The 15,507-nt window shown below is 44.4% G+C and overlaps 1 protein-coding gene across 2 annotated transcripts in view; it reads right to left on the bottom strand.

The window, feature by feature from the left end:
* LOC119162050 (cytochrome P450 4V2-like) overlaps positions 1-15,507 on the bottom strand; it is a 43,723-nt gene that overhangs the window by 3,792 nt on the left and 24,424 nt on the right. For both annotated transcript variants that reach the window (XM_075879669.1, XM_075879668.1), the window contains exon 9: positions 12,434-12,500. In XM_075879669.1, coding sequence (XP_075735784.1) covers positions 12,434-12,500 — 67 coding nt within the window. The remainder of the gene's footprint in view (positions 1-12,433; positions 12,501-15,507) is intronic.

Raw genomic sequence — 15,507 nt, 5'->3', positions numbered from 1 at the left:
TGCCATACAATGCAGCCAAATCCATTTTTCTGGAGTTTTTCGTATATATATTGTCGGCGCAACCAGTCCATTTTCGCTTTTCCCCGGTAATTGGATCCCCTTTATTTACGTGAAAATCACAAACATCTATTGAAGCATGAAGTGAATGATCGCAGTCCAGGGCAGCGCGGTACAAACCGCACTTGACATTGTACTCTTGGAGACACATCCCAATTAGTGTCAAACTATTTTTCCGACTACATCAAGAGAATAGGTTGAATAGGTTGCTGAAACTGCATTGAGATTAAGGTAAGTGATTGTAGTAGGTTTTACTGCTGGTGTAACGTTCTAAAGGATTCAACATGGCAGTGAGCAGCGGGCGTTTGAATCCGTAGCATTATTTTGTTTCGGGAAACGTTGTCAATCTCTCCTCAAAGAAGAAACGACCACAACAGCACTTAGATAAATAGATAAATAGATAGACAGATCTTGGAGCTCGGGCAAACCAAATATATATATATATATATATATATATATATATATATATATATATATATATATATATATATATATATATATATATATATATATATATATATGAAAGTAGATGCGCTTTCACATAACAACTGTTTATTGTGCCGACGTTTCGACAGGAACCCTGTCTTTTTCATGGCTTGAAAAAGACAGGGTTCCTGTCGAAACGTCGGCACAATAAACAGTTGTTATGTGAAAGCGCATCTACTTTCATATTTATAACCTTGCGGCAACCGAAGTTATTCTTCTGTATATATATATATATATATATATATATATAACAGCCTCAATGTTGGCAGTGAGCAGCGGGCGTTTGAATCCGTAGCATTATTTTGTTTCGGGATTCGGGAACGTTGTCCATCTCTCCTCAAAGAAGAAACGACCACAACAGCACTTAGATAGATAGATAAATAGATAGATAGATAGATAGACAGATCTTGGAGCTCGGGCAAACCCATATATATATATATATATATATATATATATATATATATATATATATATATATATATATATATATATATATATATATATAACAGCCCCAATGTTGGAGCCCTGTGGGACTCCAGAAACAACTGATGACAAGTTAGAAGCAGAGTCACCTATTCGAACGTACTGATACCGGCTTGATAAGTAGGAGTCCAACCACTGAGTTATTTTCTCATTTTCGACCAAGTTGCGAATTTATAAAATCAGGTTGCTATGGAGTGCTCGTTCGAAAACTTTTTTTAAATCCAAAAATATAGCGTCAATTCGCCCCCTCCCCCGTTATCTAAAACTGTTGAGATGTTGTTAGTCGTGTGTATTAGTTGTGTAACCAGGGAAAATCCACGCCGAAAACTATGTTGATTTCTCGTAAAAAGCATGTTGCTCACAAGATACGTTATTAGGTGTTTAAATATAAAGTGCTCCAAAATTTTGCCGGCTGTACACAAAAGGGATATGGGGCGGTAGTTCTTTGCAGAGAGTTTATCGCCGGATTTATGCACAGGAGTAACGTTTGCAGTTTTCCAATCGTCTGCAACCACACCGTTTAGTAGACTTTCGGTAAATATAATGTAAAGGTACTTCGAGCACCACTCCGCATATCGGTAAAAGAATGCGTTTGGTATTCTGTCGGGACCTGCGGGCTTTTTAGGGTCAAGGTTGAGCAAAGCCGGAAATATTCCCGGCTCGGTAATAGTTATATCGGGAATGTAGGGGCCAGGAATATTGAAATTAGTGCAGCACTGGGTTGCACGTACAAATACAGACGAGAAAAAGGCATTCAAAGCCCTTGCTAACGAGCAGGCATCTGACACTTCCCGGTCGTTTATTTTAATTTTGCCAACTGGGTCTTTCTTTTAGGTGATGTGAGTCCAGAACTTCTTAGGGTTGGTGACAAGAAAGCCGTGCATCTTAACATTCAAAAAGTGATACTTTGATTCTTTGATTTTTTTTCTCGTAGATTGGCCCTTAGGAAAGGTAAAACATTAGGCGTTTTGGGCGCTCGGGAAAGACGCTTAACACGACGTTTTAAGTGAATTATGTCACGCGTAATCCAAGGGCTTTGGCGGTTAATCTTTCTATGTTTCTGTGGGACATATTTGTTAATACAAGTATGCATGGACGTCTTCAAGTGCAACCACAATCCGTTTAGATCGAGATACCCGTTATTGTATTTGCTCTTAAAGGTGTCGAAATCTAGTTCAAGAAAGTCCAAAATACTTTCATTGTCAGCACTGTTAAAATGTCAAAATGGCTTAATGATTGCCCACGAAGTCGAAGGCAACATATTACTTATAAACTTACCATTTCGTGATCTGAAATCCTGGGCAGAACATTGACATGAAAACCGAGGCGTAGAACGGATTCAGAAAGGAAGACAAGGTCAAGTAGTTACCTGGAGTTTGTCGAAACACGAGTAGGTTCATGCTCAATTTAGCCTTATTTACATGAAAAAACAATATCAAGCAGTAGTTCAGAGTGATCGCAGGTAGGGACAGCACACATCGAATCCCAGTATATTCGGGGCAGATTAAAATCACCGCAGAGTACCATATGCGTGTAGCGCTTGGCATACACGCCTATATAATCTGCAATTGCTTCAAGTACTGTAATGTTGGAATTTGGTGGTCTGTAAAATACACCGATAAAGATGTTGAGTTGCGGATGGTGAAGAACAATGCAAGCCATTTCAATGTTTTTGTGTTGGGGGAAAGGGGTATAGTCAAGGCTTTTTTTATTATTAGTGCCACACCCCCATCCTTTCAATCCCAGTCACAGCGATAGATTTCGTGGGACCTCGGTATCGCTACTGAGTCTGGAATTTTGTCACTTTTTGTCGAAAGGGACTTTCACTCCTAGAGTGTCGTCTCACACAAAAAGCTTACCATCGACTTTGATCTTGTCGAGCGACTGCGTCACTTTTATCCCCTTCTTTCTTAGTTCAGCAGTGCTATCCCAAAGTTTTTTCCGGGCAGCCCGGACGCGAGATGAAAAGTCTTCTGATATGCCATAATCCGTGTCTTTCAAGTTTTTACAATTTTTTAGTATCCTCGCCTTGTCTCTGCCGTTAACTAGGTTGAAAATTACTGGTCTACATTTATTTTCCTTTTTTATACCTATCCTGTGAATACATCCTATTCCGACGTTCTTAACATTTAGTATTTCACAAAGAATGTCGTTCGATACTATCTGCTCTAGTAAATCCACCTTTTCATCCTTCATCTATTTGATACCGTACACTATCAAGTTACCCCTCCGACCACGGTTTTCGAAGTCTTCAATTTTATAAACGAGGCTGTCCACTTGTTGTCGTAGTTTGTCTACTTTAGTGGTGTAACTTGTTACGGTGCCAGATAGTTCACCTAGCTTTCTCTCAATGGCTGAGAGCTTATCCCAAGTTTCAATCAAGTGTTGAGAGGCGGTACCGGAACTTTCTTTGAGTACACAAATTTTATCTAGAATCTTCTGAAACATAGCTTCTGTTGGGCCAGGGTTCGACTCAACGTCCCCACATTGAGGTAGCAGGTCTACAAAACAGTCATACACTGCAGAAAGAACAAGTAGCAGCGACCGTGGGTACGGCAGAAGCACATACATCCTCACTGCGATATTCAAGCTGAGTGCTAACCTTCGCCGCCGACTTAAAGAAGTTGTCACGCCCGCCTTCAACTGAGCTGTACTAGTCGCTGATGGAGGAACTGCCACAATTCTTGGCATGTGCTCTGCGAGAGTGTCTATTGGGGAGAGAAGCACTGTCGCTCTTTTCGCCGTTATCGAGCATTGCCCTCATGAGCTCATTCTTGGTATGGATTTTCTAGCCACACACTCTGCCCTCATGGACTGTTCAGCTGGCTCTCTCCATCTCGATTTACCTCTCTTTTACGACCCGACCAGCCCACCGCAAACCAGCCTCTGCTGCATTGATTTCACGCACCTCCCGCCCAACTCGGTCACACATGTTGACTTATCCTCCACGCCGCCAGTACCTGATGGTGATTATATGGTGGCCCCGATTCCTGCAGTGTTGCTTACGAATGGGATTACTGCGCCGCATATGATTCTGACGATTACGAGAAACCGCACCTTCCTTCCACTGGTCAACTTCTCACTCACTACCCAAGTTCTACCACAGGGTATCTTCCTGGCCAAAATTACCGCTCTCCAAGATGACCATGCCGAGCCCTTCAGAGTTGACGATTGCTGCAGCTCAGTCAGTGGTTCCACTCCATCACGCTCTTGGGGCGCCGACATTGAGCAAATGGTGTCATTGGACCTCACGTCTGAGCAAGATGCAGCGCTTTGCCACGTTCTTGAGGGCTATTGTAGCATTTTCGACTTTGCCAGCAACTCTTTAAGCCAAACGACCATTGTCGCCCATCGCATAAATACTGGCTATGCAACTCCCATTCACCGACGCCCCTACCGTGTCTCTGCGTCGGAGCGTGCAATCTTACAACATGAAGTCGGCCAAATGCTAGCGAAAAACATTGTCTAGCCTTCATGCAGCCCCTGGACTTCTCCAGTCGTCCTTGTTAAAAAGAAGGATGGAACATGGCACTTTTGTGTCGATTATCGTCATCTCAAAAAAAATTACAAAAGAAGACGTTTATCTTTTATCTCGCATCGACGACGCCATCGACTGCCTGTACGGTGCTACTTATTTTTCAACTATTGACCTTCGGTCAGGCTACTGGCAGATAGCCGTCGACGAGATGGACCGCGAAAAGACCGCATTCATCACTCCTGATGGCCTTTATCAGTTCAAGGTGATGCCCCTTCATCTCTGCAATCCGCCAGCCACATTTGAAAGAATGATGGACTCATTGCTCCAAGGGTTGAAATGGTCCACCTGCCTGTGTTACCTTGACGATGTTATTGTCTTTTCGCCCGCATTATACTCACATCTCAATTGTTTGTCAGCTATTCTGGACGTTTTTCGTCGAGCCGGACTCCAGCCTAACGCCTCCAAGTGCCACTTCGCTCGTCGTCAAATTTCCGTGCTCAGTCACCTTGTCGATGCCCAAGGCGTGCGTTCATACACCGAGAAAATTCGCGCAGTCACGAACTTTCCCGTTCCGAGGACCACAAAAAATGTCCGCAGTTTTGTGGGGTTGTGCTCATATTTCAGCGCTTTGTTAAAGACTTTGCGACCATTGCACGCCCCCTCAGAGACCTCTTGAAGAAAGACGCCTCGTTTATCTGGGGCCACGACCAAGCGTCATCGTTTTCCCAACTTATGACACTGCTTACAGCGCCACCAATCTTGGCTCACTTTGATTCATTAGCCCCAACCGAGGTTCACACGGACGCCAGTAGACACAGCATAGGAGCTGTGCTATTGCAGCAACAACGGGGACATGACCGTGTTATAGCCTACGCAAGTCGACTGCTATCTCCAGCTGAGCGCAAGTATTCCATCACGGAGCGCGAGTGCCTCGCCCTTGTATGGGCAGTCGCCAAGTTTCGTCCATACCTGTACGGGCGCTCATTCCGTGTTGTCACGGATCAACACGCGCTCTGCTGGCTAGCCTCCCTGAAGGACCCCACAGGACGTCTCGCTCATTGGGCCCTATGCCTTCAAGAGCACACGTTCTCCTTATAGTATAAAACAGGGCGATTACATCAGGATACGGATTGTTTATCCCGCTAACCCTTTGACGAAGCAACTGATGCTGACGCTATTGTGGACCTTTTTTTCATGTCGCAGCTGTTGAACATTGGCGAAGAGCAATGTCGGGATACTTCTTTAAGAGCCATCATGAACAAACTGGAGTCAAAGCCTCGCGACCCGTCCCTATGAAAATTTTGGTGAAATACGGGATCCTATATCGCCATGACCTTGATTCCTTCGGATCAGACTTACTTCCTGTCATTCCAGCGCACCTGTGTTCCACTGTCCTCCATCAACTTCATGACGCTCCCATGACGGGTCATTTGGGCGTTTCTCGCACATACGACCGGGTGTGACGTTGTTTTTTTCGGCCTAGGCCTGCCCGCTCTGTTCGACGCTATGTCACCGCTTGTGAGCCCTGTCAGCGTCGTCAAACGCCGTCTGCCCTCCCGGCCGGCTACCTTCAGCCGATCGACGTTCCCACTGAACCTTTCTTTCAAGTTGGTCTCGACCTATTGGGCCCTTTTCCACTATCTACAGCCGGAAATAATTGGATTGCTGTTGCCACAGACTACGCGACGTGGTACGCAATCACACGAGCACTCCCGACCAGTTGCGCTACCGACGTTGCGGACTTTCTGCTGTCCGACATATCAGTGCACGGTGTTCCCCGCCAACTTCTAACTGACCATCGCCGCACGTTCTTATCAGCTGTCGTTCATGAAATCCTGAGGTCTTACCATACCAAGCCCAAACTTACTACTTCGTACCATGCCCAGTTAAATGGCCTCGCGGAGCGCCTTAACAGGACCCTAACCGATTTTCTTGCCAAATACGTTGCGCCAGACCACCAGGATTGGGACATTCATTTGCCGTATGTGACGTTCACCTACAATTCATCCCGTCATAACACTGCCGAACATTCGCCCTTCTATCTCCTATATGGCCGGGACCCAACTCTACCCTTAGACACTTTGCTACCTGCGGCCACTGAATATGCCGGGGAAGCCATTGCCCGCGCCGACCACGCGCGCCAAGTCGCCCGTAACCGTCTACAGGCTTCACAGGCGCAGCAACAACAGCTTTACAATTCTCACCATAGGGACGTGCACTTTTCCCCGGGTTCTCTCGTGCTCCTCTGGTCACTTACTCGGCGTGTGGGACTCTCCGAAAAACTGTTGTAGCCCTACACTAGACCATTTCGTATTGTTCGCAAAGTGACAGACGTCACGTATGAGATTGTTCCAACCGGTCCAACAAAGTCATCGTCAGCTCCGAGCGACACCGTTCACGTGGCTCGGCTAAAGCCCTATTACCCCCCTTCGACGTCATCTGCATAGATTTAGTACCGGGACGGGGATTCTACCGCCGGGGGTTATGATACATGACAGGCGCTAAAGACGGCGCATGAAAGAGGAGGACGAAGTGAGTTTTCGTTTGATGCTGGACTCGCGCCATCTTGCTCGTCAAGTTCTGTGCGTTGTAAATAGAATAATAAAGAAGTTACTCGTATATATATATATATATATATATATATATATATATATATATATATATATATATATATATATATATATATATATATATATATATATATATATATATATATATATATGTTTGGTTTCTGCCCACAGCAAGTTATCTTTTTACACAGTTTTCCTTCTTCATATTTACATTACAATTCGAGCAAATATCTTCTATAATTTTCTTGGCATTATTATCTGCATTATTATTGTGTAAAACATAGAACAACACATCTTACCTTATATATATATATATATATATATATATATATATATCTTGGCGAAGATGCATGAACTAATTTGGGGGAATCTTGGGCCAAGGCCTTTATAGGCGAGCTTCTCTTTCAAGAGAGAGAGACAGAGAAGTGCTACATGGCGCCATATCGCTATTAGAATGTTCGACTTTCGCCCGCTTGGGGATGAGTAGCAGTAGTTGAAGCTCCCAGTGTTAGAGATACCGAAATAACAAAGAAACTAGATGGGTGGTACAACTGCCACCATAGGTTGTTATGTTATCGCCCGCATAATGCAGAGTTTATAGGTTAGTTGTCAACAACTGACGCATCTTATTTCGTCCACTGTAATTTTTGCCTTCTTTCTGATAATTTCCTCCATTCGATTAAGAATTCTAGACATTATCACTTCTTCTTTCTTTGGATTGATTATCTGCTGGCTTCGTATGTCGCCATGAGTTTGCCAAATGCATTACATGATGATTAACTGACATATAAGGTTTAACGTCCCAAAACCACCATATGATTATTAGAGACTTCGTAGTGGATGGCTCCGGAAATTTGTACCACCTGGGTTCCTTAACCTGCTCCCAAATCTGAGCACACGGGCCTACAACATTTTCGCCTTCATTGAAAATGCAGCTGCTGCAGCCGAGATTCGATCCCGCGACCTGTGGGTCAGCAGCCGAGTACCTTAGACACTAGACCACTGCAGTGGGGCCAAATGCACATTAGGCAAGCGAGTGCTACAAATACGAAAAGGAACTGTTTTGACTAGCACCGAGTGCTGTGAAGATTCTTGTTGTGAAATAACATCGAAAGAATTACGGCTTCAGTGAGTTTCGAGCCCTCACTGTGAAAATATTGCAGAGTAGAGAGAGAGAATTAAATAAAACGAAGAGACAGGGAGGTTATGCTAGAAGAGCTGGTTTGGTATCTTGTACAGGGGTGGGGGAAAAAGGTCAGAAAGAGGATATAGATAGAGAGATATACAATAAATTAGAAAAAAATTCACATGTGCACACATTCACGGAATTCCGATCACAGTATGGACAGGCCGGTTGAACGCAAAAAGCGCAGGAGCGTCTTCACAGCCTTCTTCTGCGAAATAAAGTCCTGTCTGTAGCGCAGGATTCTTTCTTCCGAATGAGTCTGGTTGTCCAGTTCGTCTAGTGCATTGCAGAGTGACTGTCTCTGCGAGCAGTATTGTGGGAATTCACACAGAATGTGCCAAGTTGTTTCGTCACTACCGCAATGGTCGCATGCAGCAGTGTATGCCATTCCCATGCGGAATGCGTACGCATTGGTAAATGCGATGCCGAACCATAATCTGCACAGCATAGTATCGTCTCGTCGGCGTTATTTCGCAGTAAATTGAAGAAGGAGAGTTGGGTCTAAGGTACATAATCGTGCATGGGTGAAATGTGACTCGTTCTATTGCGACGTGGCGCACTTGCGAGCAAGCATGTGGAGTTCCCGTGCAGCGTCAGTTCTGGAGAGCGGAATATATATTTGATCGCTTTCAGTATGGGCAGAACGTGCAGCTTGATCAGCCCGTTCATTGCCAATTATTCCACAAATACTTAGAAGCCAGTGAAAGGCTATTTGGTGTCTTTTCTTAATGACATGGTGAGTATTTTCTGCAATCTCGAATACCAGCTGTTCGTACGGGCCGTGGCGTAAAGGTGATAGAAGGGATTGCAGAGCCGCCATTGAGTCACTGAAAATTGCCCATTTTTGTGGCTGTTGATCGCTGATGAATCGCAATGCGGCACGAAGAACTGTGAGCTCTGCTCCCGTTGACGTCGTAAGGTGGGAGGTCTTGAATTTTCTTGTCGTGTCTTTTATTGGTATAACAAATGATGCCGTTGAACTTTCTGTAACACAGAGCCATCGGTGTATACGTGTATACAGCCTTGATGTCTCGTATAGCAAGAGGAGAGCAAGCTGCCTAAGAGCAGGTGACGACATATCTGCTTTTTTCTAGATGCCAGGTATAGTTAGCCGGATAATAGCCTGAGTCAGTCACCAAGGAGGAGTCGAAGGCCTGGCGGCGGGTGTGGAGATGTTGGCAAAGAATCGCGATATCCGGTTACCGTTTGGAGAAAGGACAAATGTGGTCTGTCTGCTGATAAAGAGGCTAGTTGGTGGCAGTGTGTCCGAGCAATATGCCTTATATGTGTCCTGATTGATATGTGGGGTTTAACGTCCCAAAACCACCATATGATTATGAGAGACGCCGTAGTGGAGGGCTCCGGAAATTTAGACCACCTGGGGTTCTTTAACGTGCACCCAAATCTGAGCACACGGGCCTACAACATTTCCGCCTCCATCGGAAATGCAGCCGCCGCAGCCGGGATACGAACCCGCGCCATGCGGGTCAGCAGCCGAGTACCTTAGCCACTAGACCACCGCGGCGGGGCCCTTATATGTGTCCTGAGTGCCTCAACGTCAATATGTGTCGTGATGAGGTGGTCACCAGCGATTGCCATGGTAGCAATTGTCGACGCACTACGAGGCAAGTCAAGGCAAATCAGAAGTGCCTGGGACTGAACACTCTGTAACATTCGTAGGCTTGTTTTGCTTGCATTGGTTAATGCCGGTAAGCTGTACCGCAGAAAACCGAGAAAAAGTACCCTGTACAGCTGTAGCGTTGCACAGGGAGACATTCCCCAAGTCTTCCCTGCAAACAACTTCAGTATATTTCAGATGTCTATTAACCGCTTTTGATGTACGAAACGTCATCGCTCCATGATAGATTCCTGTCAGTTATGACGCCCAAAAACTTGTGCGATCGAACGTACGGTACGGTTTTCCATTGATGCTTATGGTGTACTTATCCATAGGCTTTCGTACAAAAGCTACGAGGACCCATTTCTCTTAAGAAATTTCCAAGCCTCGATTTCAGAGGTAACGTAGTGTTTTACTGGCAGCTTTTTGAATTCTTCCTCGCAACTGCAGGCGTGTTACAGCCGATGCCCAAACGCAGATATCATTTGCGTACACTGATAGCCCGACTGTGCTTGGCAGATGCTCAGTTAGAGCAATCAGCGTAAGATTGAATAGCACAGGGCTGAGCACGCCACCGTGGGGGACGCCACTGTGGCTGTAATGTGGAGAGGTTTGACCGTCTTCAGTGCTCACAAAGAAGGATCGCATTGACAAATAAGTACGTATTCAGCAATACATCCGATCACCTACTCCTACATTTTCGAGAGCGGTGAGAACTGCTTCATGCCTAACGTTGTCATACGCGCCTTTAACGTCTAGGAACTAAGATGCGCAGAGACGCTTATGGCCTTTCTCGTGCTGGACGTAAGTGACAAGGTCGACTACGTTGCCAATCGATGATCGACCGCGCCGAAATCCTGCCTTGGCATCTGGGTAGATGTTGTTGCACTCCAAGTACCACTCCAGGCGTCCTAAGATCATCCTCTCCATATTTTTGCCTGCACAAGTGGCCAATGTGATCGGGTGAGAGTAACTTTTTTTCACAATGCTAAGGAGATCACAGGCCAAAGTCTATGCTCTACGAGGCGCTCTTAATTTGTTTGAATTACTGTGTTTACAGTTTATTCGCTTTAATGTCGTCGATTCACTCTTGCCTCTCTTTGATGGACGTTGATTAATACTGGAACCTCTTCATTTCTTCTTGATTTACGGTGATGTCCCTTGATTTATGAAGCTTCAAGTTTAACGGAAGGGCGTCTGCTTGGGATGATACATGGCTGAAGGTAAAAAACCTGGAGGCACTTCGCCGGCCAAAGTAAAAGTGAAAAAAAAAAACCATAAAAATGACGTTTTCGCTCCCATGCGGTAGCTTTGTTCAGAGCGAAATGAAAACATATGCATAGCAGTTCACCTTATGTATGTTTCAATATATCCCGCAGGCAGCGCGCATATACTGACGGCAGATTACCATCGTTCCTGTTTAAAGTTAGCGCAGTGGTTTGTATCATGAGCGACTGGAGATAAAGACGCCGTGACAGTCCTTTTTCTTTAGCGAGAACACGTTCTCTCCCACAATTGATTGTGTGACCACCTGATGCATGCTCAGTCAAGGCACTGGGTTTAACATTTGCTTTCTTCACGTTCTAAATGTGCTGTTTGAGGCGCCTTTCAAAGTCACCACTTTCACCGATATACACATCATCACAATCCGTGCACGGGACAGCGTACAACACACCGGGGAACTTCACTTTGGCTAATCTCTCCTTCACATTTACGAGCGATTGTCGTAGTTTTTGGTCCGGAACATGTGCCACATGAATAGGAACGCAGAATACGGCCGAGGGCTTCGCTTGTGGTGGGAATATACGGTGTTCCCGCAAGCTTTTCACCAGATGCAGCACGGGGCAATCGTGGACGTGCAATTTGTAGTGTGACAGCGTTAAAGAAGGAATTTCGGATTGCCACAGGCCGAGAATTCACGCCGCACCAAGCGTACGTCGGCTGCGTAGTCTTCTTTTCTTGTGCAGATTTTCTGCACACGTCTTAAAAGTGTAGAACCACGGCTATTTTGTGAGATGCGGGCTGCTTGCTATCAAATTGCAAGTAATGATTTGTGCGGTTGATTGATTTATTCGTATTTCTCACTTAGTGCCATTTCATTTATATTATTGATTCACGTTAAACTATTTTGAGTTTGATAGGCTGTTTAATATACATTGATACAATCTGGATTTACACAAGTGTAGTACGTTGATTTACTTTCTGTTCAGATTCAACATATTTTCATTTTAATATGTGCTCTTAATGCTTAAGCATCATTGTATCTGTCTCTAACGTCATGAAACCTTTGTACCATTTGTATTGACGACGCCGCCAAGCGTCGAATCTTTCAACTGATGGGCCATAGAAGGCAAATGCCTTATTATATTCTTCGCACGTAGCATTGCATTTTGTATAGAATAGTGTAAATTATACCCAGTATTGCACATGCCGCACAGCGTTTTTTTTCTGCCTTCGTGAACTCATTGAATCAGGATCAGCATAAGCGGAAGTACACGCGGAAGTACACGCGAAATATGCTAATTGGCATGGGCATGCTACATGACCTTACTCACCGATGTGCATGTCCTCATCTATGTTTCGAGCGACAAGAGGAACTGGTGGGTACAGACGAAGTGACTCCTGAAACAAGAAATTGTAGGAAAAAGAAATGATTGTTATTTAAGAAAGGTAAGTCAAGCTTAAACCCAATTACACTACTTTATTCTGTTCCCATTCTACATGTTTTCACCTAAACTAAAAAGTGTATGGAAGAAAACAAGGCGGTGTAGAACAGTTGGTACATTACAAGTTACAGTTTGAAATCACTTTAATGTGGCCACGTATTGCACACTTCAACATGTCTTAGGCAAGCTCGAACCGTAAACTAAACTTGTTAAGTTGCTTAACGCATGTCTTTAAGACGCCTATACCAATAACTAACTTTTTACTTAGCTTTAGGAGCAAATTGCACGCAGAGATCTTAAGAAGTTGTTTTCCTGTTTACTTTGTCAGACTGTTTAACCATAGCAGCCGCATGATCCTTAATTGCGTGCTGTCGAAATTTGCACTCTGTAGGCAAGGCTCAGGTGCAAGTAGTCGACTCTGCTGCATTCAAATGCACGTCCGTCGCATCCTAAAGCTTTAGGCCTTTGCTGGAGTTGAATTTAAGACGTTCACCAAAGTCCCTAACTGTGTCGTTTCTCCCAGTGAGGTTTTTCTTTCGGTATACCTTCGACACGTCTCTTTGGTCGCCAGTGTGTTTTTCGAAGACGTGTGCCTACAATGTTTCCAGATATGTGCGTTCCTTTGTTTTATTTTTCTCATTTGTCTTTCCGGAAGTACGTGCAATTTGCATGCGCTCCAGGTACGGTATGCTAGTCACACTTCAGTGGCGCGTAAGGCCGCCTGACGCGTCACATTCGCGTGTGGCCTCACCGTTTGCGGCGGCCGAGAGCTCTGTCCGTACGCGGCGAGATAAACTGTTCCTTCCGTCGAGAAGTGCCGCACCACACGCACACATGTCTTTCTCTCTGGTTTCTCAGCTTTCGAAAAGCAGGTTGTGAGAGAAAAGAAAGAAAGAAAAATATATGCCAAATACGTGCTGATTGCTGCCGCCTCAAGGCCGTCACACGTGAGTGGCCTAAAATAATTCCCATTGCTCTTTCCCTGCGCCGTCATGTCAGCATTGAATTTAAGAATGAAATCAATAAAAATGGTCGATACTTGATCGGGTGATTAGCGGACTGTGTCAAGAGCAACCTAGACAGTTTCACACTAGCATTTTCACGTCCTTGTTTCACAATCATAAAACCAGTTTTGTTTTTAAAATGGCTCGCGTGCAACTCCACCAAAAGTGTTCAAAGTTCTGCGATTTGCATTCACAGTTTGCCGTTTGCGTAAAGCACTATGCATTTGGAAGAATGGTTCCGCCTCTGAATATGCTCTTTGCAGACTATGGGACAATATGAAATGCTGCATCAATGTAAAAAATACGAGCAGCATCACAACTTTCACTAGTGTTAGTAGAATCTTGAAATCTATAAAAGCAAAGCTGAATTAATTGCTGGGACACTGTGCAAATAGTAGGAAAGACCCGAAACACACAAATGTGCTATGTCTATAAAGGTGTCTGTGGCTGCTGCATTTGGCCTGTCGTTCTAATGGCAAGGCTAGATCAATTGCCAGTTCACCGCACTAATAGGGCGAAACATGCGGGTCGGATAACTTCCGGCAAGTTATCCTTTCATTCACTTTCAGCGGCATTTATCAATTTATTTAAACATTTCAGTAAATTGCAGTTATAAACCGCCGTGCCGTCGCTGCTTTATTCTACACTTAATATGTTTTGAAAAACAAAACATCAATAGCCCTGCATAGTATAATCATTCTCGCTAGCATGTGATAGCAATGATGCAGCCAAATTTAACTAACTACCATGTCTTTTCCCTTTTCCTATTGAGAATCGGATACGAGGTTGACAGCGCTGCCGAGTATTGGCTAACACTTGGTGTATTTATCAACTTAAGCGCACACTTAAACACTCAACTTAAACCTACAAGCCAAACGCTAATTCACGTATGACGAAACGAAATATCTGAGTTCATGAAGAAGTTATACATATTTATGCCTTTAATAAAAAGTTCTTATGCGGTAACAAGCGCGCGTAAGTCGTTAAAGTGTTTGGACAGGTGCTTTTTCCACACAAGAAGTTTTCTCGACTGATCACAGAAGAAATTCGCGAATGTGAGAGATGTGTAGAAATGTGTAGAAGGCCGGCTGGCATGACACACACACACAGACACACACGCACAAACACACACACACACGCACACGCACACACACGCACACGCACACACACGCACACGCACACACAAACACACACACACACACACACACACACACACACACACACACACACACACACACACACACACACACACACACACACACACACACATGCGCGCTAGCACGCACACACGGTGAGTGCCATTGTGTAACCAGACGGCTTGCACTTGTAAAAAAAAACTTTACGAGCGACTTTGTCACTTTCTGGCGTGAAAAGTCGGACGTTCCGGTATTGCAAGACTAACTTCTCGAAAAACGAGGTTTGAAGATACATGTAACGTAGATACTTCCTAAATACAGTGTGCGTATTTTGTATCTACATCTTCGCTCCGTCTAGCAAGACAAGTACCTGTATTGGTATTTGCGATGCATTTATTATTTTATCGCTTATCTTGAAGGGACACGATGTGAAGCAGTGACTTAATTTAGACGGATCGACTGCACTATTAGAAGTCTAAAGGCACATGTTTCATTATCATAAGTACTTTATCAGCAGAGAAAACCAAGGCTGAAGTTTTGTTTTTTTAAATTTCGCACCGAAACTTCCATGAGTGATGTCACTAGTTTCAAAATCCTATCTGCGCGACAGGGGCTGTATGTTATGTTTATAGCACTTACATATGACAAATACATATGACGTTATTTTAGTTCTATGACACCTACATATGACAATGTGCTTCGTTTTTTACAGAGAAAAAGCTACGCAGGACCAGGAGACATCGTTAAAATTTATGACGCCCCGCTGTTTGATGCTGGAATTTCAAGGTGGCGTCTCCCCCCGCATTTTTCTTCGTGCGCTTTC

Source organism: Rhipicephalus microplus, chromosome X (genome assembly GCF_043290135.1).
Source record: "Rhipicephalus microplus isolate Deutch F79 chromosome X, USDA_Rmic, whole genome shotgun sequence".
Classification (NCBI taxonomy): domain Eukaryota; kingdom Metazoa; phylum Arthropoda; class Arachnida; order Ixodida; family Ixodidae; genus Rhipicephalus; species Rhipicephalus microplus.
The sequence above is the reverse complement of the archived record's forward strand: the minus strand, read 5'-3'. Positions and strand labels throughout refer to the sequence as shown.